Source organism: Trichoderma evansii, assembly GCF_050947405.1.
Source record: "Trichoderma evansii strain SZMC 28006 chromosome Unknown GGI43scaffold_29, whole genome shotgun sequence".
Lineage (NCBI taxonomy): Eukaryota > Fungi > Ascomycota > Sordariomycetes > Hypocreales > Hypocreaceae > Trichoderma > Trichoderma evansii.
This window is the reverse complement of record NW_028145177.1, coordinates 226,844-249,325: the sequence shown is the minus strand read 5'-3', so window position 1 is coordinate 249,325 and position 22,482 is coordinate 226,844. Positions and strand designations below refer to the sequence as shown.

The 22,482-nt window shown below is 49.7% G+C and overlaps 7 protein-coding genes across 7 annotated transcripts; 4 read left to right on the top strand and 3 right to left on the bottom strand.

The window, feature by feature from the left end:
• Positions 1-989: 989 nt before the first annotated feature.
• On the top strand, positions 990-2,029 carry GGI43DRAFT_425918 (uncharacterized protein; the record flags this gene model as incomplete). The annotated part of the gene is made up of 2 exons (XM_083208571.1): positions 990-1,067; positions 1,142-2,029. The coding sequence occupies 2 exons, from the start codon at positions 990-992 to the stop codon at positions 2,027-2,029; spliced, it is 966 nt and encodes a 321-aa protein (XP_083056063.1).
• Positions 2,030-3,983: 1,954 nt separating this feature from the next.
• On the top strand, positions 3,984-5,645 carry GGI43DRAFT_388096 (amino acid/polyamine transporter I; the record flags this gene model as incomplete). The annotated part of the gene is made up of 1 exon (XM_083204021.1): positions 3,984-5,645. One exon carries the CDS (start codon positions 3,984-3,986, stop codon positions 5,643-5,645), a length of 1,662 nt encoding a protein of 553 aa, XP_083056062.1.
• A 371-nt stretch (positions 5,646-6,016) lies between these two features.
• Positions 6,017-9,155, bottom strand: GGI43DRAFT_425916 (phosphatidylinositol-glycan biosynthesis class S domain-containing protein; the record flags this gene model as incomplete). The annotated part of the gene is made up of 4 exons (XM_083208570.1): positions 6,017-6,821; positions 6,906-7,214; positions 7,629-8,848; positions 8,916-9,155. 4 exons carry the CDS (start codon positions 9,153-9,155, stop codon positions 6,017-6,019), a joined length of 2,574 nt encoding a protein of 857 aa, XP_083056061.1.
• Positions 9,156-9,404: 249 nt separating this feature from the next.
• GGI43DRAFT_230344 (uncharacterized protein) lies at positions 9,405-11,120 on the bottom strand. The gene is made up of 3 exons (XM_083200500.1): positions 10,577-11,120; positions 9,868-10,511; positions 9,405-9,801 (listed from the first exon to the last, which is right to left on the bottom strand). The coding sequence occupies exons 1-3, from the start codon at positions 10,653-10,655 to the stop codon at positions 9,727-9,729; spliced, it is 798 nt and encodes a 265-aa protein (XP_083056060.1). The 5' UTR covers positions 10,656-11,120; the 3' UTR covers positions 9,405-9,726.
• Positions 11,121-11,970: 850 nt separating this feature from the next.
• GGI43DRAFT_425915 (heterokaryon incompatibility domain-containing protein) lies at positions 11,971-13,599 on the top strand (the record flags this gene model as incomplete). Its single annotated transcript, XM_083208569.1, has 2 exons — positions 11,971-12,498; positions 12,547-13,599. The coding sequence occupies 2 exons, from the start codon at positions 11,971-11,973 to the stop codon at positions 13,597-13,599; spliced, it is 1,581 nt and encodes a 526-aa protein (XP_083056059.1).
• A 2,154-nt stretch (positions 13,600-15,753) lies between these two features.
• GGI43DRAFT_230228 (uncharacterized protein) lies at positions 15,754-18,379 on the top strand. Its single transcript, XM_083200499.1, has 3 exons — positions 15,754-15,970; positions 16,084-16,841; positions 16,900-18,379. The coding sequence occupies exons 1-3, from the start codon at positions 15,964-15,966 to the stop codon at positions 18,085-18,087; spliced, it is 1,953 nt and encodes a 650-aa protein (XP_083056058.1). The 5' UTR covers positions 15,754-15,963; the 3' UTR covers positions 18,088-18,379.
• Positions 18,380-21,915, bottom strand: GGI43DRAFT_230219 (uncharacterized protein). The gene has a single exon (XM_083200498.1). The coding sequence runs from the start codon at positions 21,882-21,884 to the stop codon at positions 18,672-18,674; it is 3,213 nt and encodes a 1,070-aa protein (XP_083056057.1). The 5' UTR covers positions 21,885-21,915; the 3' UTR covers positions 18,380-18,671.
• Positions 21,916-22,482: the final 567 nt, after the last annotated feature.

Sequence of the window (22,482 nt, the reverse complement as noted above, 5' to 3'; positions counted from 1 at the left end):
GAAACGTTTCAGCAGGACCTTGTTGATCTTGCTGCAATGCGAAGGACTCGCCCTTTGGTCTAGGGTTGTTGGTTGTGGCTGGATTATGTGTTGGGCCCAACAGCTACAAAAGCGCGTAATCTGCTGTTGGTTCTTTGATGTTGGCTGCTCTTTTTTTTTCTAGTAAAGATAATTATAGTCGTCGGGAGAATCACGTCATGATTCCATTTTTAGTAGGGTAGTATTCCATGGATAGCTTACAAACAGTAAAATTACCGCGACGCGAGAAATAGATCGAGCGCTTTTTTTGGGCCCAGCCATATCCCTGAGTGTACTTTTGCTGCAGATGGAATCCGTTTACTCTTTTGTCTATCATTTCATCTGTTGAAGAGAATTCAGCTTGCAAGCGAAAGGTGGCTACCCTATTACTTAGAGCTTGAATGTAATATTCTTTGAGGGAAAAAACAAGACCATCGTCCATTATTAAGTGGATAGCAAAGCAGACGTATATCTCGGTATTTGCCAGTCGTTGAAACATCTTTCTCGCTACACAAAGTAGTTGCCCTGTGTTTAAAAGCTCTGTGAGTAGGTGTCTATCTTAGTTTCCCATCTCTGCCGCCTTGCGAATTTGCAAATTTACAAGGCAAATATTCTCTCCGATCTCGGTTGATAACATATAGCAATATAATAACAGAGATAACTACCGGGTAACCAGACCGTCCGTTGAGCATAAGAGCGACAACCTCAAACTTGCGAACTTGTCCTTTTCGGTCTGACTGGTTGAACATAAATAATAATAGTGTCAATTGGCGAGCATATTCCACATACAGGGGCCTCAACCACGAATTCGCTGACTCTTATGTCTGTATTCGTAAATGGAAATAAGAATCACCAAAGCTACCCATCGTTTCTCTCAACAATTTTCCATTTCTTCATCCCGGGTGGAACACTTCATTCTTTATAGTCTGTGAAGCAATATTTACAATTTTGCCTCCTATTCCACTTTTGCAATGGCGGCTCCCCCACGATACGAGATGGAATATCACATCACGAGCATGTTAGAAGGTGATGATGATGCAACCTTTACGGTCCGCCGAAATGGCAAGTTTTCTACATCGAGATCTGACCATCAAATTTCGTCAATTCGCCTACCATGACAGAGAAATATAAGACTTACTTGGAGGTTCTGCAGTCTGGTGAAGAAGTACTAGGTGAAATATACGATATTGATGTCTATGATTGGGTAATGGCTCCATTTCACCCCTTTCTTATTGAGCTTGCGCCTGATCCGTCAGTGGAATCAATAGAAAATATTAGAGTCACGTTGAAGGAATATCTCTATCCCGAATTCTTCGTGTTCATACTCGATATAATCGATGAAAAGCTACAACCGCGTCGTGTGTTGCCTGAGAGGTCGCCCCATTGGCCATCTTTTGTTCGCTTTGATGACGATTTTCTGGATGATTTAGAAACTTGGACAGCCTTCTACGATCCAGCTGGAATTCTCGCAAGCCATAAGAACCCTGAAGATGCACTCTTCAAGCCACCAAAAAAAGTTCTGATTGAGAAGGGCCAGACAGAATGCTTCTTTAACCGCTGCCATGGCAATGTTCAAATCACCCAAGAGCTCAAAACATACAAAAAGATTCACGCGGCGGGCCCAGACTCCCAAGTGAATCTCTGTCACCTATACGGCATTGTGATGGATGACAATAGCTTTATCCTTGGGCTCTTATTAGCCCATATTGATTGTGGTCGACCATTGTCTAACCTTGTCGATCCTGAAGATCCCGATGACCCTCTACCTGCAATTAGAGAACGGTGGATGGGCCAGATCGAGGCTGCCTTATCAACCCTGCACGCAAATGATATAGTTTGGGGAGACGTGAAGGCAGAAAATGTTTTGATTGATAAGAACGAAAATGCCTGGTTGATTGATTTTGGGGGAGGTTATACCAAAGGATGGGTCGATGAAGACGTAGCAGGGACCGTGACGGGGGATTTTGCCGGGATGGCCAAGTTGAAGAAACTTTTGTTTCCCTCTAGTTGATGGATGCTAGCCCCAAGGCGGCACCGAGAGAGTATCAGCGAATTTTCTGAATCTCCGTTAGACCGAGAGTATAATCTAACTATTGATGTGCTCTCTATTATAATAGATAGGTACACGTAGACTGATATGCGTAGATTGCATTACACGAACCCCTTTTAGTGTCACCTATCTTAATGAGAGAGCCTCAATCATCGAAAAGTTAATTTAAGCTAGGTAATGGTAGCAATCTACTCTCTTTCCGTTCAGCTCCTTTCTTCAGCTATATAGATCCCGATCCCGCCAAGGCGGTTGAAACGGACATCGCCTTTGACGCCCCCCAATCAGCTCCGCCCACCAAACCATCTTTGCCACGGCGCCTTGCGACGGTGGATCATCGCCACTATGACGATTGCGGGGGACCCAATTGAATGCACAACTATTCGAAATGAATCCGATATTTCCCACGAGCTTCTTTCCCCGCAAACTAGCAAGCAGTAAAATCTGTCATTTGTGGATCTGCGAAAAGGGATCAATAATAGTATCCTAATATATAGCTTTTGTATTACATGAAAAAGCTAAGCGAAGTCGTAAACTCAACGCCTAGCTCCCTGAAACGCCGGGCAGCCGGCAATGACAGCTCCCTCCGGCACCAAACTATTAGTCATTTAAATAGCCGGTACGGAGCACATGGGTATGCATATCATCTAGATTTACTAGTAGTAGTGCTATCCTGCCCTCTCGCTGAGTTTCCCCATTTGGGCGCACGTGTGAATGCCAAATAACAGAAGAGGCGAGAGGGCTTGACTAAGGTTAGCCTAGCCCTACTGAGATAACATCGGCCAAATTTTCTGCATCTCATCAGAACGATAAGAGATATTAAGAAAGGCATATCAGACCTGTCAATGCACTTCTCCATAGATAGGCAGATACGTGTAAAAGGTCATATTACATGAACAGTGGGTTCTCAGCGGGGGCCTCCGGGTGGTCGGACCAGGGTACCGCATTATCGGCGAACAGCCTTTTCTGTTATTCTCTTACAGACCGCGTAGATGCGACAATGCGAAAGACGAGCACCAACTGACCGATGAACGCCGGGAGCTAACTGATAACGGGCATAAACTAGTACTACTACTAATGAGAAAAAGCCATTTCGACAACAAAGGAGGGGAGATCTAAAATTCCACGCGCTGATCCACGCTCTTGACGCCTCTCGGAGCCGCGACAAGACCGCACTGGGCTTGGAGAAATCTGGGGAAGTCCGGGGTTACCCTAGCCTAGCACGGCCTTAGCATATCTTAGCAAGCCCTTTAGCTCCTATGCCGGTGGCTGGAGAGGGTTCGTGTTATCAAGCCCGCCCTTGACGCCGTCCTATCAGTTCCCCGTCGTTATCAGCTCCCCGTTCTACACTGGGTTACGTAGCGCACTGTGGCAACTTGAGTCCTTTTTAACGGCTTTCCCATATCAAATGGCCCCCTTGTCTAGGCTGCTTATCGCCTAGAGCGAGCGATCGGGCTGTAGGAACGATGAGAGATAAGCACTGGGTAAAGTGCAGGGCGCGGGAGGAGACAAGAGGTGTGGTGTGTTGCGTTGCGAGTTGAGTGTAACCTTAGCGTAGTAGGGATTGAAGATCCAAGATGAGGAGAAGGCCGAGAAGAGACACATTCAAGTACCTCATATACGTATCACGCGCCTTGTCCGGCAGAGTTTCTCTTGCTTCTTCTTTTTTTTTCGCTCTCCTTTTGATTATAATTAGAACAACGCCCGCTGTCTCTTGGATATAAGTTTGGCGCAGAGTCTCACACATTGCCACTCGATAATTTGATATTCTGAGACAACCTACCTACTTATACGCGAATGCAGCATCGAGCTACTATATACTTGTCTCGACGGGATATTCTGTTGTGACAGAGTCTCTATCCATCACTACTCTTCCAACAACTTTTATACACAGATTGATTGAAACAATCTATCCGCCATGGCTAGCAACGGCAGCAACAGCGGTGGCAGCACCAAAAAAGACCCCAACATCATGAAGTTCGTCGACTCCCAAGACCTCGACACCGTCGACCAAGCCACCCGCGATGCCATCGACCTCGCCGCCCTCGGTCACAGCCAGACCCTCTCCCGCAAGTTCAACATCTGGAGTATGCTCGCCCTCGCCTTCTGCGTCCTGGGCACCTACTCGACCGAGGCCCAGGATCTTTCCAGCGGCCTCACCAACGGTGGCCCCGTCGCCGTACTTTGGGGTCTCGTCGTCGTGACGATATTCAACCTCTGTGTCGCCGTCTCCATGGGCGAGCTCTGCAGTAGTATGCCTACAGCGCTCGGACAGGCCTTTTGGATCTCGCAGTTGAGCCAGACGCCGCTGGGAAGATTCACCGCGTACATGTGTGCGTGGATCAACACTTTTGGTTGGTGGACCCTGACGGCGTCTCAGAATGCCTTCATGACGGAGTTTGTGCTGGGCATGAAGGTAATGTTTGACCCGGACTGGGATGGTGCGAGCAAGGGCTGGGTGCAGTTCCTCGTTTATGTCGGCATCACCGTTGCCTTTACAGCCATCAACCATGTTGGCTGCCGCAATGACAAGTTCCTGCCTGGCTTTAACAACTTTGTCGGCATCTGGTACGTTGGCTTGTTCTTCGTGATTGGGCTTGCGCTGCTCATTTCCGTTGGAATCAAGCACGATCTCCAGTACCAGTCGGCCAAGTTTGTGTTCGCCACTTGGATCAACCAGAGTGGCTGGCCTGACGGTGTTACTTGGTTCATCGGCCTCGTCCAGGGTGCCTATGGTCTCACGGCATTCGACTCTGTCATCCACATGGTTGAAGAGATCCCCGCACCTCGCAAGAATGGACCGAAGACCATGTATCTATCTGTCCTCTGCGGTGCCATTTCTGGATTCATCTTCATGGTCATGTGCCTCTTTACCATTCAGAACTTGGATAACGTTCTGGATCCTCCTACAGGTCTTCCGTTTGTCGAACTTTTACAGGAAGTTCTTGGACTCAACGGCGCTGCTGTTTTGGTTGCCCTCTTCATCTTCAACGGAATGGGCCAAGGAGTTAGTGTCTTGACCTCTGCTTCTCGCCTTACATGGAGTTTCGCCCGTGATGGCGGTATCCCCTACGCCGCATACTTCTCCCACGTTGACCCTACCTGGAAGGTTCCAGTTCGTGCTTTGTGGCTTCAAGCATTCCTCATCAGCCTCGTTGGTATCCTCTACCTTTTTGCAAACACTGTTCTTGAGGCCATTCTCAGCGTCAGCACTATTGCTCTGACTGTATCATATGGTATGCCTATTGTTGTTCTTCTCATAGTTGGCCGTGACAAGCTGCCTCCGGGAGAGTTCAAGTTGGGAAAATTCGGCCTGCCTCTCAATGTCATCTCTATCATCTACTGTGTTATCACAACAATATTCTTCCTCTTCCCTGGCGAGCCCAACCCCGCCCCGGCCGACATGAACTACGCCATTGCTGTTTTTGGCGTCATGCTCGTCGCTTCCATTGCCTTCTGGTTCATTAAGGGCCGGATTTCATTCATGCAAATGGATGATGAGCTAATGGGTGAAGCTGTGCGTGAGCACTCATTTGATGAGCAAAACGTTCACGTGGATAAATCAGCAGATGCTAAATAGGAACTGCATTATCTTGATTTGCAGAGGAGTTACGGATTTTTTGTTTTTATTTAATTTTGGTCAAGTTTCTTAAAAGAAAGTAGATATGGAGAAAATTAAGCTTGAAGATGGTTTACTTTCTATACATAGTTATGTACAAGTTATAAATTACATATCTGTACTTATTTCGCCATGTGGGAAAATTTTGGCCTTCATATCTCATATGACTGCTTTTATTAGGATATAGCGAAATAATAGGAAAATAAGATGAAATTAATGGTATTCTACGCCAAATAAAGAACAATTCTAAGCCCATATCGTGAACAGAGACATACTATTGTCCTGTCTATCCAGCACATGAAAAGACTGCCTCGCCTCCTTCATCCATTAGTCTAGTTGCTGTCATACAGCTTACCCGCAAAATCACAAACCAAGTCCAGCATAGAATACAGCACTCCCTCCTCCGCCCAAAAGTGCCCTGCCGATCCAATCTCATGTCCCTGGAACTGCGATCCCGGCTGCGAGCTCAGCCGTCCCACCCAAGCACGCAGCTTTCCAACAGGCACAAAGATGTCACCGTCTCCGAAGACGGCCAGGGTGGGATTCCGCACCAGCTTAGCCTCTGCGTCGTCTTCCTGACGTGGCTTTTGCCTTGCAAACACTGACGGGACTAACGACATGGTTGCAAGATTCGTGACGAGGCCCTGCAGTGGAGACACGAGGAGATAGGCTGGCCGGGGCATGATGAAGCCGCTTACTGGTGAGAGCCTGCCTTGTGCCGGTGTTGCTATAGGCGGACTAGATGATTTCTCGGAACTGCCTGTAGTCTTACTGGAGATTTTCTGCTGTCCGCGTGCCATGGCGGTGCGAGCCTCCTGCAACGCTTGGTTTTGGCTTTCAGCCCAACTTTCAGCCCGCAGCCGTATTTGAGCAGCATGAGATCCACAGTCTGGAGAGGTGAATGGCTCAAGGACCTCATTAAGGGATGGCAATTGAGTAGTTATCATGGCTCCATAAGAGTAACCTGCCATCATCAAGATAGGCGGCGCCGCCTTTTCCGATGGCGGCTCTGTTACGCCATGATGAAATGGATCCAGACGATGAAGATAGTGTGCCATGAAACCAACGAAGCTGGTATAATCGTTGCATTCCGGCTTTGCCGTCCATGACGTTCTTCCGGCAGACCGACCAGCACCTCTGCATCTCATATGAATCTCATTAGCATTAGCGCGCTCAAAGACTCCTACTTGCTATTAGGTAATTTTCTAGATGCACGCGTACCTGAAATTGAACGTCCCAAGCAAGTACCCTTTACGGAGCAACTGTTCAGCCACTATATCCAGCAATGGATCATCAAAGCTCCCGCCCATAGGAGCGTAAGGATGTGCAAACACAACGGCGTGGCGCTTCCAAGGCGCGGCTCCAGCTACGTAGAATGAGTCTGGGTGGTAGACTCGGCAGTCCAGAGTGATCCCATCGTGGATGCTGGGGATGGTCAGCGTGAATGAAGGCTCGGGCAGCATCTTCTTCTTTTTCGCATTTTGAGCGACACGACAAAATGAGCGGCGGTCGCCAGGGATGCAGTTGTTGCTATCCGTGGCTGGTGGGTCGTCGTCGTCGCAGATGAAAGTTTGCTGAGGAAAATGGGGAAGCTCCAATTATTCACTAAAGCTTCGCTTCGCCTTAGCTTTGGGCGCGACGTCACTTTCTCATTTGTTCGTTTGCGGCGATTAGATGACCGGGGCATGTGATGCTGTGAAAGTAAGAATTATGCTGTAAGGAATTGTGCAATTTCATGGGTATCTTTCTATTTTTTGTAACATTTCTTTCTAGCTAATATTTATTACTACTTATTGCTTCTTCTTGTTCTTGGCATCCAGTGCTTTCTGCTTCAACTCCTTTATAATTCTCTTTGTCTCATTAATAAGTCCCATGACAAGCGGTACAAAAATCGGTCCAAGCAGCGGAAGATAGACGGCAATCTTGTGCTCGTCTGGGAAATACAGCTGCCCCACCATGCTCTTCTCGAAGAAAGCTCTCTCTGCCTCTTCCTCAGCAATTCTTGCATGCTTCAACCCTTCGGGGCCGCCAAGATCGGCGCAAGCCAGTTCCAAGTGATGCATCGTCTTCGAGACACCATCCGCGACGCTCCGAGGGATGGAGATGGAAGGCAGCGCGAGTGATAGCCTTGCAAGTGACCCCAGTGTGGATGATGCACGAAGCAGAAGGTCAGTAGATCGGATGCGACCAAGTGTAGAAAGTCTCAGGGGTAGTGATCCCGACTGAGGCGTGCCCAAGAGTGATAGCAGATGGCCGCCAAAGGTAAGCATTGGCTGTTTCAGCGTCGCAGTAGATACGTGACTTTCTGTGTCTGGCTGAGATAGCAAGTACACGGTGCCCCATTGGGGAATCATCCATGACTGAGAGGTTTCTGTCTCGGCGTCCAATCCGATCGTCTGATTTCCAATGTATATAACGAAGTTGACTGTCGGCGCCTTACCAATAGATGGCGACAGCGGCCACTCGGCAGCATTGATAAACGAGGACAGGTGCTCTTTGTTGAGCACCTGGGATTGCACACCAGGTACAGCGTATAGTTGAACCTGCGTGTCGATGGTGAAGTTGTGGATAGGACGCAGAACTTCTAGCATCGGCCGGATATACTCGTCCAACGCAGCCTCAATATCCCAAGTATTAGGCAGTCCTCTGTCGGTAAAGAGGGAGAAAGTGAGATGGTAAGTTGGTGCGTAGCGTAGAGATCGGGTCGTTCTCTTTGAGAGCGCCTCTGCAGCTTCCGCGCTCAGGCCCTGAGGACGCACGCCGGTGGACATGGACGACGTAGAGAGAAGGTATGATATAATGGACTGTTCTTCCGCAAAAGTGGCGCGAAGTTCGTTCGTAATGTAGGATGCAAGTGGCGATGATGACGACGTGAGAGATGGAACATAGTTTGGAGGGTAGGTGATGTCGAGTACAGCGGATTCTTGGTTGAGCGATGCGGAGCTGCTCGTTCCCGGTTTAAGGCGAATCGTCAAGGCGGTTTGGAAATCGTCTCTCCGAATAGGCGCGTTCCGCGGCGCAAGCTCCAGGCGCAGATGGTGGCCAGAGAAGTCATTCAGATCGTCCAACGCGTGCTGGGTCAGTCGTATGAGATTCTGCGCTTCTTGATCTTGCAGGGAATCCGCCTGTATCGAGATCTGGAGGGGAAAGACAGGTCGACAGGCCTATTAACCATGTAAAGTCAGCTGGGGTTCGACAAGGCATTGTCTTGGGGGCATCGGATAACCATACCTTGCCGTCAGCCCATTTCAGCATGCTATCCAGAGGCAAATCGGCGCGATATATGGCTGTTGTTTTCCACCAAAAAGGCACGCCGAGCAGAAGCACGACTAGCCAGAAAGATAACACGACATAGGATCGCTGTCTGATGGCCGATTGCTTCTCAGGAGGAGGCAGAGTAGGCGAAGGAGTGGCAGCAGCAGGCGCAGAATCGCTAGGCGCCTGCAGCTGCTCTGGTTCTCCAGGCGCCATGATTGCCGTCCTGGGAAGATGAGAGAGAGCGGCTGGTCCTGGATCGGCTATTGCGCAGAGTCAATGCCTTGATGTTGTAGCACATGTAGTAATGGATATGCTATATCTGGACCCTGACGGGCCTGAAGCTAAGTGGCATTATGGCCATTGCCTATTCAGGAACGGGCAACTTAGCTGCTGCGTAGTCACGTGAATTGTTGGTGCTGCTCCATTCATGTCCTTCTATTCAGATTAACACCATCGCATCGATGAATCTACGCTGGCAACGTGTTTGCGTATTTAATTTCTTGCCTTTTCTTTCTTTAAATGAGCAATTATCATTAATTTCTACTTTGAGTCTACGACTAACATCATATCAGGGAACAAGAGCTACGCTGCTTCTGCTACTAATAGAGGTCACTAGCTAAATTCAAGATCCAAGCCACAGGCAATTTGGCGCTATTTGATCTAGAATATGAACCAGGGCATATCGAAATCAACCAAAACGCCAATCTTGATCCCAAGTCATTCCGCATATCATCATTAACCCAAACACTGGTCAAATCCCATGTATTCCCTAACCATTTACCATCTACAGCGTCGCCACAAACGCAGGCAGCGCCAGGCCAAGGCCCACAGCTATCCACTTCATGCGAATATAGCCCATCTACCTTCATGTTAGCATACCGCTTTATTATTATGTATGAAAGGACTGAGATCTGTCATGACTTACCTCTCCAACACTAGGAGCCGCTGCGCTGCTCGTTGTGGCTGCTGCTGCCGAACTGCGAGTTGCAGTTGATGACTGCTTGCTGGAGTCGGTTGGGTTGGTAACCGTTGAGCCTGTTCCGGTTGGAATCGGCGAGCCACCTCCCGCCGTTGTTCCTGGAGAGGCATCACCAGTCGCAGTAAAGCTTGCTGAATCTGTTGGAATAGGACTACTCGTTGCAGGACTGGTGGCAGCAGCTCCAGCTGCAAACTTGGTGCACAGGCCAATCGCCCCAGAGTTCTTCTCCAATGCGCTCCAGATGGTCGGGTGAGCGCTCTGTCCCGTGCTCACACAGGTTGCCACTGCGTTATCCCATGTGTCTGGGTCATAGTTGTTGTTGTCGTCATAACAAAGACAGCTGGCCTGCTCCTTGTAAGACGAGCTATCAAAGTTGGAGATGGCTTTCTCGCAGCTGGCGACATATCGCTCAACGGCAAGACAAGCATCGTGAAAGACGCCAAATCCATTTTGTTTCTGAAAGTCTGCCATGCATTGTGCAACATCGCCAACTGTGCTTTGCGAGCAGCACTCTGTTGGCATGCCAGTGAAGTCTACTGTGCAGGAGCCAAAGCCGTATGGCTCTCCTTGGCAGAAATTCTTAACACATGCTGATAGATGAACGAGTTAGCAGTGAGGTCTTGGTACAGAGCGTGTCCGATGTGAAATTACTGACTCGGTGCGAGCTGTGCATTCGAGAAATCACATTTCTCAATTATAAACTGGCAAGTTGTGAACTTGTTCTGAGCCGACATTGTGATTTGAACTATGCTTGTTTGATTCAACGCTTTTGACTATGGCACCAATTCGTGAAAAAAAAGGACATTTCAGCGCCAAGACTCTGACTTTTAAATATTTACTACTGCTCCTACAATTATTCGATCCATCTTTAGCAAACGATCCATCCTCAGCAGAGTATTGGGCATTGGATGCCTCTTTTCAGCTGGAGCATAGCGCGTAAATAATGTGGCGGCGATAGCTGGCGCCGACAGACTATTGAGACAACTAACCCAATACTGGCGACGATCGCCCAGGCACACCAACTTCGTCTTGCCTAATTTGTACTTGGCTACTCAGTTGACCGAACAATTGAAGCGATTTGTGGCATGGCCCCCATGTGCGGGAGAACGGGTGTGGCGAAGTTTGAAATGAAGACAGTATAGCTGTTTTAGATCAAGAACGCAGCCACGTCTAGCTGGCTGTTAGTTGTTTGTTCTGGGATAAGCATAGAAGCTATGCTTTTAGCTCGGTGAGTTGATGTTCTAGGCTCAGCAGATCAAGAGCTCTCTAAGGTAGATTCAGGTTTATATATGAGGCCGCGTACCATGTCGATTCCGGGTAGTGGCGAAGCAATTGAAGTGATCATCTTTGTCCGGCTTTATCGGCATTAAGCTGCAATTCCCAGCGTTGTATGAGTTGATGGGTGAGCTATTATTTTCAAAACATACTCGTAGGGGCAGAACACATACTGCTGCATGGATATATGATGAAGTAAGAGAAACTGTGTACATGTAGGTACAAACGTTACTCCGCTGCATACCCTTGTCATGAAGCTTCAATGTTGCTTTCATTTCTATGGCAAAATATATTCTTCAAGATGCTGAAAACGTTAAGAAAAGATATCGCATATCTATGTCATTAGAGTAATACTTGTACTCAAAGGATGTTCTTGCGATGCATGGATTTGGATGTCTCCCATCACGTGTTCGAATTTTCCAAAAGCGAATCACATGCACTGGCTAACCGATCATTCTCAACGCTCAACGGATATATACCCCAATATGAGATTATATAGGCGATTCTATAGATCTTCCAACCGAGCAGTCTTACTCATCACATCAGTAGAACATGACGACGTATACTCATACTCCTCTTGCACTATCTAGATCCATTAGGCTGATCAGTCTCGACGCTTCAACGCAGCTATCGGATCCATTACGATGCAAGCTAACTGAAGTTTCTCTTGCCGCAAATCCGGCATATAAGGCGCTATCATACTCCTGGGATGCACAAACTATGTCACATCCTATTGAATGCGATGGCGCCACGCTATGTATTACACAGAATGCCATGGCTGCGTTGCGCCGTCTAAGAAGCATGGGCGATCTCACTTTGTGGATCGATGGAATCTGCATCGATCAAACCTCCATAGCCGAACGCAGCGCCCAGGTTGCACTAATGCGAGACATTTACAAGCAAGCTGCTGAGGTGGTTGTTTGGCTTGGTGAAGAAGACGAGGCGAGCAAAACGGCCATTCAATATCTGGAAGATATTGCGCTTATGACCGTAGACAAGGAGCGGATGGAAAGATGTCTTCCTCTTTTGGTAGGCTTACAAGTGAAGAAAGTCTCGGATGACCCAATTGGACCTCTGTTTAAGCGATCTTGGTTTTCTCGCATGTGGACAATCCAAGAAGTGACGTTGCCATCGCAACACCAAGTGCAGGTTCTCTGTGGGAGCATCTTACTACCTTGGATGTATTTGGCTATTGCACTAGACATGCTGAGAGCATCGGACTATCGGTGGGGGGAATGGCACTCTGCCATGAGATTACAGGCATATCTGAGTGAACTCTTGACTGAGAAGAGAGAAGGAAGTGTAAGTAAGCCGCAGCTCTTAGAGATTTTGCTTTACGGCACGGAAAAGAAATGCACAGATCCAAAAGACCGAATCTTTGCCCTATTCGGCATATTCCAGGAGCTGAATATTACGGTCCCAGATCCAGACTACTCGGAACCTTTGAGCCGCATCTACGCAACTGCCACTGTGGCATGTTTCACAAACGACTCTTCCATGGACTTATTCTATCACGTCCCCTCGGATAGCCGGCGAGCTGGATTACCTTCATGGGCTGTAGACTGGGGAGACCCTGCCTGGCCGAGGAATGATGCCCGTATGACGGTTACAAAGAAACCATTCAGGGCTAGTGGGTTGTCCGCTTCGAGATTGGACTTTTCAGAAGCGACGCTTCGTATTGAGGTGCAAGGATCCGTTGTTGATTCGGTACGGCAGGTTGGACAATCGCTGTCGATGAAAAGCCGACAAAATTCGGTCATTGACGAGAGGCTTGTTTGGGACGGCCTTGCTATGGAAGCGAACGATCGGTGGAACCTTGAGGATACTGCCGAGGATATGCATGTAGCTGTTGAAATCTTTGCGAATTGGATTCATCTTGCAGCTTCCACTAGATTTCAGCAGAGTGGCGACAAAGACAATGATGATGATGAAAGTAGATGGCATGACTTGCGTGACACGCTTCTAGAGTACCACGGCTCTGAAGAAAACGATGAAGAATGTACAGAGCTTCACTCGTCGTTCTGGTCTTGGTATCAAGCTATCAAAACATCTTCACTCAAAGCATCTCAGCAAAAGCCGACGCCTTCGAAGCAGTCTGCAGCACTACAATCATTTCTAGCTCTCACTAAAGACGCTGGATCGAGATTCCAGTTCAAAGTCATGGCCAATTGCCGAAGAAAGCGTTTAATTATTACAGAAAGTAAAGCACTCGGGCTCCTTCCAGATATAGTAGCGACCGGAGACGTTATTGCGCTTATCTCGGGCTTACACATGCCAGTCGTTCTCAGGCCGACTGTCCAGGGGCAATTTCGCTACATCTGTCATGCTTATATACACGGTATGATGAATGGCGAAAGATGGGAGAAGAATGGATTAGTTGCCCGAGGACTGTGGTTAGTATGAGCAACCGTTGCAGCCAACGACATCATAATACTGTATTTGGATATAAGAAGGCGTGCCCATAGATACACGTACTAACAATAAATTCGTCACGATATCCACCGATTCAATTTCGCATTTCCTATATTATATAGGCAGAGCTCTCAAATAATTGATAGATCACCTCGTACAGAGTAACAGTAAGTGGCACCGAATTATAATACTGCGACGTCGGAATTCAACTACCCTTGCTGAAATGTGTCTCAGCAACAATCGACTCAGCTCCGAACACTGTGCGGACAGCGGCCGGGGCTTTAATCTAATGGTGAATGGCGATACGAGGAGATGGTGATGGATAGACGAGAGCATATGATGGAGGAGAGCCTATTGTGCAGCAGCTATTCAGGGCAAAAATACTACCCCTGTATTTTTTTCCAAGTATATAGAGTGTACATGTATATATATACAGTTTTACAGTGATTTAACAATTTAGATTATTAACATAATAATTCTCGTCGTTAGAAGGTTCATTGTATAGAGATTTTCTTCATACTTTTCTCTACTGCATCTCTACATTGGCTTATAAGCACTACGGCAACCTGCAAGTGGCTCCTTTTACGGATATTGCTCGCGAAATCCAGCGTCGGATGCTGAATACCCTAGGGTTGTCATTGATGCCAAACAGCAATATTATATAATAATCAAAATAGGCTCGGTTAAGCAGAGTTAGTTGGAAACACAGGTCATGCCAAGCTTATGGAACACAGCGCAGCCGACCACGCGACAAATCCATTCCACGGCATATGAAGCACGATAGAGTCCTAAAAACGCACTGTATCTGAGGAACACATTCGGGGTACTTCAACTTACCGCATAAGAAGCCACGTGCATGCCCCTAAGACGTCGCCGTGTTTGCTGAATGTGGGCTGGCGCGTTGAACGCATGCATGCTCGCATCATGACAGGCCAGGCTCTCATCAAAATTCATAGGAATCCCAGCCTCCCTTGCCCGATCCACTGTGGACGAACCGAACCCCGCACGGCAGACCCAGAGAAAGATCGAAGAAAGGGACGAGCTTCCCCCCCATTCTCTCCCCCGGAACTGACCCTAGCGGCCCGGGCAGCCAAGCAGCTTCGATGAGCCGAGGCATCGCTCCTAAGGGCAGCCGCTAAACTAGGAGAACGAGGCGCGGATCTGTTACGACCGAATCGTGAAGTCGCAGTGACGATGTGATTTCCCCGCCGTGCTTTGGCTGTAAGGAGTAACTGATTCGTAGGATTGAGTCAGCGTCGGGTTTCGGCCGTTGCGTAGACTCCGACTGTTGGCTGTTGCAAAGTTGAGTTGTGAGTGTTGTCAAGGGATTGTTGTGATCCTGATGACGAGATGTTGAAAACGAGTCGGTATGGAGTACGGAGTGAGAATATAGCGATATTTAGAGTGTACTAAAAGCTATACGCGACTATTGCTTGTGCGAGCTACTCATCACAGTTAGACAACACACAGCAACTAGCACTTACACCATTCATCACCGCAAATAAGAAAAAAAGTCATCACCGAGTCACGTAAAAGCAGGGATCAAACCCCCAAAAAAAAACAAAAAGCTGGACCTGTCTCGCAAGCCTAACCATGCTTTTTCTCAGCCACCCCTCTCCTAAGTTCAGCCGCTTTCTAGCTCTTCTCTCCACATTGGCTGTCCATTACGAGTAGCCGGATCTATTGCCCTTGGTGCGCACATGCTACAAGTACGCAGGCAATATGCATGGCGCCGCCGCAATTCCAGCACCGCTTTGCTGTTCGCCTCCGCCCACTTCCAACAAAAGTAAAACATCAGTGGAGAAATTAATTAGTCTTGTAGTCTTTTCCTCCTTTTCCAGATATTCCCACAGATACCTACGGCTTTTGCTATTAATACGTGCTGGTTCTGTTGTCTCTTTTCTTTTCTCTGGAGTGGCTTTTGGCTTTTGCTAGCATTATATATTCTATTCTGCCCAAGTACATATAATTTTGTTGTTGTCGTTGGTTGTGTGTGTATATGCATATGCCGCCAAAATCCCCAAAGGTACCCCATTCAGAAACACATGTATACATCCACCTCAGCTCCAAAGGAAGCATTGTTGTTGGGCCAAGCCGCCTAAATGCCGAGGCTCCTGGCAGCCAATTGACGGTAACCCCTTTCTGGCTATGAGCATCATGAGATCATATCCATGTTAGTGAATAATAGGAACGGGAAAGGAAAGAAAAAAGGACCGTATGAGAGAGCTGAGGGGAAAATTGTCCCGTGCGGTTCAGGCAAGGGAGGAGAGTCGGGCCAACACTTACAATTGATCGCCAACTCATCTCATCTCACATTATCTTCACTTACAACTACATACATTCCTCTACACCAAAATGCCAGGTAAGTCCTTTATACTATAATTCGTTGTATTTTTAATCCTCATACTCTAATTTCATCTTAAAATCTTCTTATTTTATACTATTATAAACAAACCCAAACTAACTCCATGCCAGTCCCCCTCCCCATCGTCCTCCCCGCGGCGGCCGCCTCTCTGGCCTACCTCAACGCCAAGTCTGGCTTCTGGTACGACTACTCACTCATCAAAAGCATCGTCAAGGCTACTATCCGCGTAAAGCGTGGTCTCAAGAACGACACAATTAACCTCTTTTACCTCCTGGAGAGCCACGCCAAGAGCGCCCGTTACCGCAACAAGGCGTTCCTCATCTTTGATGGCAAAACGTACTCCTATGCCCAGACTTACGACAGGGTCCTCCGCTATGGCCACTGGATCAAAACCAAGTTTGACGTCAAGCCCAAGGATATCGTGGCCATGGACTTTCAGAACTCAGATACCTTTATATTCGTGTGGTTTGCGCTGTGGGGTTTAGGCGCGAAGCCGGCTTTTATCAACTATAACCTGACTGGGAAGCCCCTGGCGCATTGTATCGAAGCGGCGAGCACCAAACTCTGTCTCATTGATCCGGCGGTAGCTTCAAATGTTGATGAGGAGAATGTAAAAAATAAGCTGCCCCATGTCAACTTCGTCGTCTTCACTCCAGAGGCTGAAGCTGAGGCTATATCTACAGCCCCAGTGAGAAGCCCAAACTCAGATAGGTCAGATGATTCCATGTCCAATATGGCAATGCTCATCTACACCTCCGGCACCACAGGTCTGCCCAAGGCAGCAGTCGTAGCATGGTCGAAATGCATCTATGGCGGGAGCATAGCCGAGACGATCCTGGGTCGTGGTGGCAACGATATCATGTACACGGTAAAGATTCCCTCCTCCATATCTATCAAATGCGTTGGTTACTCACATGTAATATCAGTGTATGCCCCTATACCACTCCTCCGCCTCCATCCTCTCTGTCTGTACAACCCTCCTCGCCGGCTCAACCCAAGCCCTGGGCCGCAAATTCTCAACAAAGACCTTCTGGGATGACTGCCGCGCCTCCAAGGCTACCATGATCCAGTATGTCGGCGAGACGCTGCGCTACCTCCTCACTGCCCCTCCGCAGATCGACCCCGTCACTGGCGAGAACCTCGACCGCAAGCACAACGTGCGCGTCGCCTTTGGAAACGGCCTCCGCCCAGACGTCTGGGATCGTGTCAAGGAGCGCTTCGGCATTGAGACCGTCGCCGAATTCTACGCCGCCACCGAGTCGCCGGGTTCCGCGTGGAATGTCAGCTCCAACGATCTGGGCCGCGGTGCCATCGGCCGCTCCGGCTGGCTGTACTCGCTCCTCAGCAGCAGCGCTGCGGCGCTCGTCGAGGTCGATCATGATACTGACTCACCCTGGCGCGACCCCACGACGAAATTCTGTCGCCGCGTGAAACCTGGCGAGCCAGGAGAGATGCTATATCGTCTCCCTCCCGAGGAGATCAAGGAGCGCTTCCCGGGCTACTACAACAACCCCGATGCCTCCAATTCCAAGATCCTGCGCGACGTATTTGCCACTGGCGACGCCTGGTTCCGGTCCGGCGACATCCTGCGCCGCGACCCCAGCGGCTTCACCTTCTTCAGCGACCGCATCGGCGACACCTTTCGCTGGAAGTCCGAGAACGTCTCCACCGCCGAGGTCAGCGAGGCCGTCGGGCTCCACCCTTCGGTGCGCGAGGCCAACGTCTACGGCGTGCAGCTGCCGCATCATGACGGCCGGGCAGGATGCGCCGCCATCTGCTTCGATACACCCGTGCCGGACGAGGCCACGCTAAGGAGTCTGGCTGATCATGTGAAGGTGTCACTGCCGCGGTATGCTCAGCCCCTGTTCCTTCGACTTGTGCGGGAGGTGGGCGATGAAACCCAGACGACGGGGACGAACAAGCAGCAGAAGAGCAGTTTGCGAGCCGCAGGGGTTAAGCCGAAGTTAAGGATAGTGGCAGAATCCGAGGATGGCAGCGGCGGTGCTGGCAAGGAAGAGGAAGACGCTGATATATACTGGCTCAAGGGCAATACATACGTGCCTTTTAGGGAAAAGGAGTGGAGAGAGCTTGAGGGCGGAAGAGTGAAGTTGTAGCTAGTTTCTATCGATGAATGAGCGATGATGACGATGATACCTATGGCGGCTATTTAATATATTAGTCTTTACAACTGCTACTCAGCACAGCGCGTTCTCATACCTCAGTGGTTTTGAGTCCATGTAACTTGATTCATACATCTATTACATAGGTAGTCAGTATATACTACAACATCAATCTTATCCCAATCCATATGCATCCACCGCTGTAATATGCGAACCAAGAAACGAGAATGCAACATGCAAAATGCAAAAGCACAGGATTAAAAAAAAAAAAAAAGCAAGTCTCCCCATTATTCTGGTTCCAGGCAACGCTGGATCAAATCGTGGCCGTTTCATCAGCCAATGCATTTCAACATGACCCGCCGATGCTTCGTAAACCTCATTTGTATATACCTGGTACATCTTCCAAATCTTGACAAAAGAAAAGAAACCAAACATTTCCTCCATCAAAAAAAGATATCTACATAAATGATCAAATCGCTCATGATATAACATCAGAGTTTTCCCAGCTGCCCCTTCGCTTTCCCCTCTCCTGTTTTTCCACTTCAATTCTGTACAATTGAGGCCATGTCAATTACCACTCATGGGCCTGCGATTCCCAATCCCACTCGCTGGCCACCAGCTTGGCCTCCATAGTTTGCTGCGATTCCACTGGCTCCCATGCCTGCCGCGCCACCAGTTCCCGTGCCAGTCCTCTCTCTCATTCTTCGGCCTTCCATCAGACCTCGAAGGCCTCGCTTTTGCAGACCAATGACGCTGCTAAGCTCTCCATTCCAGATAACGCCATCACGGTCATTATCGCCAATCTCAGATCCCCATTCAGATCCACTCGCGCTGTTTGCCGCAGAATTATCGCCGTTAGACGAGTAAGAGGTATTGAGAGTTGAGTTAAGACTGAGGCTTCCTGTGCGTGAATTCAGGTCTGACACGAAAGAAGAGTCGTTGGCGGTAGTACCACTGAGGGAGAAGTCAGATGTAGAAACCGGAGATCCGACCGGATCGAGACTGCCAACAAAGAAGTTGGGATTGAGGGATCCATCAATGCCGCGGCCACCACCAGCAGCCATAGCCGTCGCGTTGAATACTGCCGCCGCATTCCTACTATCGAGAAGGGCATGTAGACGCTCGACGACGGCCTCTAGAAGACCGTCAATTCTATATGGCCGCGAAATTTGCAGGAGTGAGCAGAGGATCTGCGGTGTGCACAGTGAAGAGGTAGGTGAAGGTAGAGAGCTGGTGTACAAAAAGTGCAACAAGGCTTGAATAGTCAAGTACGTATGAGGTAGGTAAAGGCATCGAGGCCTTGAGCTGGGCATCAGACTGCGTGGCGTTGGCGCTGTGTTGATGGCCGCGGCCGCTTCATCCCCGTTGCTGTGCGCGGCACCACCTCCTCCGTGATGGATAGGTCCAGAGAGACCAGATGGTCCTGAGACAGATCCGCCGACAGATCCCACCAGCGTTGCCGAGTCGTCGAAATTCCTACTATTCGGTGTGATGGTCAAGGCCGAGGCTCGCAGTGGATTACTAGATAGACCAGATCGTAGCGTCACAGCATCACTTCCATCTTGCGTAGCTGTGCCTTCCCGCAGGAGCTGGACAAAGTATGGACCCCATCTGCGGGCAACAATTCGAGAGTTGACTGGTATCCGCTCCCCACCAATGCATAGAATGTCCATGTCGGACAGCTCCCGGAACGCCAGTATCTTCTCTCCCAAGTCTTCGCTTGCCCGAGAGTGAAAACGGCCGCCAGCAGTAGCACCAGCTTTGCGCGCAAGGCTTAGATTCATATTGGAGTACGGGCTGCTAGCAGAGACGAAGCCTGACATGGGATCCGTTTTGCGCGGGTTATCGTAGAAGCCAAAGGCCTCAAGCTCTACCATGCAGACGTTGGAAAAGTTGATACGGCGGTGGTTGTAGTCGTCAACAAGGCTCCTCTTTCTGTTGCCCAGAATGACAAATGTATTCCGTCGGTTCCATAAAACACCTCTGTTCCAGCTGCCTTGGCTGAATACGCTGCCCCCGGCGTCGATTCGACTCCAAGTAAGAGAACGAAGATCCAGGGCCCAGAGCGCATATTCCTGCTTCGATGACGTGAGGTATGTACCGCTGACCACAAAATGAGTATCAATGATGCCACCGTTAGGGAAGCGAAGACCAGGCGGTGAATAAGTTCCTGACATGGCTCTTTCGGTCAGTGTCCCATCGGGGCTTCTGATCTGGAGCTCCAACTTGACATCCAAGAAGTTATAATTGGAGTAAATGAGCATCGATGATCCAGATTCTTGGCCGGCAGTGCTTTCGGTACGCTGCTGGCCGTTCTGGGCGTTCATTCCAATCCTTGCGCTCACAGCCGGGGGCAGTGATGCGGCAACGCTCCTATAGGCGCCGCAGCTCTTGCCCAAGGGCTGGTTCGTCGTCCACTTGAGGCTTCGGAGATTGAATACGCTAATCTGTTCGATATAGTGGTTCGCGCCATCCTGTCCACCAACAACAATCAACTGAGCGCCTCCAGATCCATCAATGTTGATACCAATACGGCCTTCATTAGGGTTGCCGTTGGATGGGTTATGCTGCAGAGCGGAGAGAGGGGCGGCCTTTGAGGAAAATGTGGCCGATGAAGAGAGGATGGTAGCACAGTGGGCATATCGTCCCTGAGGGGGGTCTTGTGCCGGCACATAAGACCATGTCTTCGTCGGGGCGTCGTAGATGTGAATGTCAGACATGACAGTAACTTCGGGCTGTTGCTGATCCGCTCCCATAGGCTGATTTGGTGCGGGAGACATGCCACCATAGCAAACCATCTTGGTGCCGCCTAGAGGACACATGGAATGGAAGTATCGCGGAGGTGGAATATCACCAGTCACTTCGAGTCTCGTCCAATGTCGGCGGATGAGGTCCAGCTCGTAGAGGTCAGAGGTGAGAGGCGCGGGACGGCTTCGAGAAAGGATCCTGCCGCCAAACACATAAAGGCTATCGCCCAGAATGGTTGTCGTAGCTCCTACAAGCGGCGGGGGTTCTTGTCCAGTTGTCCTATGTACGTTGCACATTAAGCCCGATAGATGTGCTGAAGACCCTTGCGAAGGGCCGCCAACCGGGGTGGCAGATGGAGTTTGCGTTTGAGCAGGAGGCTGCTGCCCAATTGCAGGTGACATGCCCGCTGATACAGAACCATTGCTTCGTGGAGTCAATCCTTCCCTGTGTCCGTCTCTATATTCATCACCACCGCCACCATATCTCGCCGAGCTCAATGTAGCCAGATTGTCTTGAGCATACGTATTATCTTGTCCACCATACATCTGGTGGCCAGCAGCCGAGTTGGTCGAATCCATAATATCTAATCGGTTATCCAATCGGGACTCTAAAAAGCGACTTTGCGGCGTATCTGCAGGAGTGAAACTTCTGGAACCACTCTCAAAGGTAGCGGGTATAGTCGTCGGCGCGACAGTAATGGGACTTGTTTGAGCCGGCGGCTCTGGCAATGGTTTCTCGAGGCTATGTTGTAAACTCAGCTGTCTCGCATGCTGCTGCTGAACTCTAGATACGGATGGTGTTCTGGATTGGGACGAAGATCCGCCGTGGGACGCCGAGGTCGCGTGGCCCTGCGCAGCCTGGATGGAAGGTTTTCGACCGAGTCTGACGGAAGAGTTGTGTACAGGCCCTCGATGTGTGCCGTTGGTATTGCTGCTGTAATGGTCGGTATGCGCACGGGGATCATTGGCCCCAGAGTCGGAGTAGGTATAAAAGCCGTTCGGCGGAGGGCTCTGTAAACCAGTTAGTTGTGCAAATTCGGCCATGACGTCGACCAATGCGTCGAGAGGCGCGAAGAGAATAAAGACGGTCGTTGAGGGCCGTCCGCAGGATCACGAGCGCAGGTAAAAAGAAGTATTAGGGGGGGCGAAGAAGGAATCAAGAAAGGAAATATGAAAGATGACAATGGCAGTCCCCTTCCGGCAAGCTTGTCAGATGGGATCAGCCCTTTCCTGGCCAAAGCAAGTTTGGGGGAGAGTGGTAATAGAACCACTTCCGCCGGGTAGCAGGCAGGGGGGGGAGGATATTTTCTGACCGCACCGTGGTCGAGATTGCAAGACGGTCCTCGCCACAGCACCCTCTTCTCTCAGTCTTGTCCCGGCTGCGAGCAGCCAAGAAGATCTTCAGGAGCCCGGGGGGAGCAGTGATCCGGCAACCGAGAAATCTCAAGCGGCTGGGCGGCTGAGCGGAGGAGCAACGTGCAACACGACACAGGGGGTTCGCCTCGAGGAGAGTGAAAAGTGCGCGATGACCACCATGGCATGAGTGAGGCTTCAACTGGCGGCCGAGTCGAGCCACAGCGAGGGTACGAGCACGAGGGCAAGGATAGAGGGCATGACGTACCATTCAAAGGCGGCAGCCGGG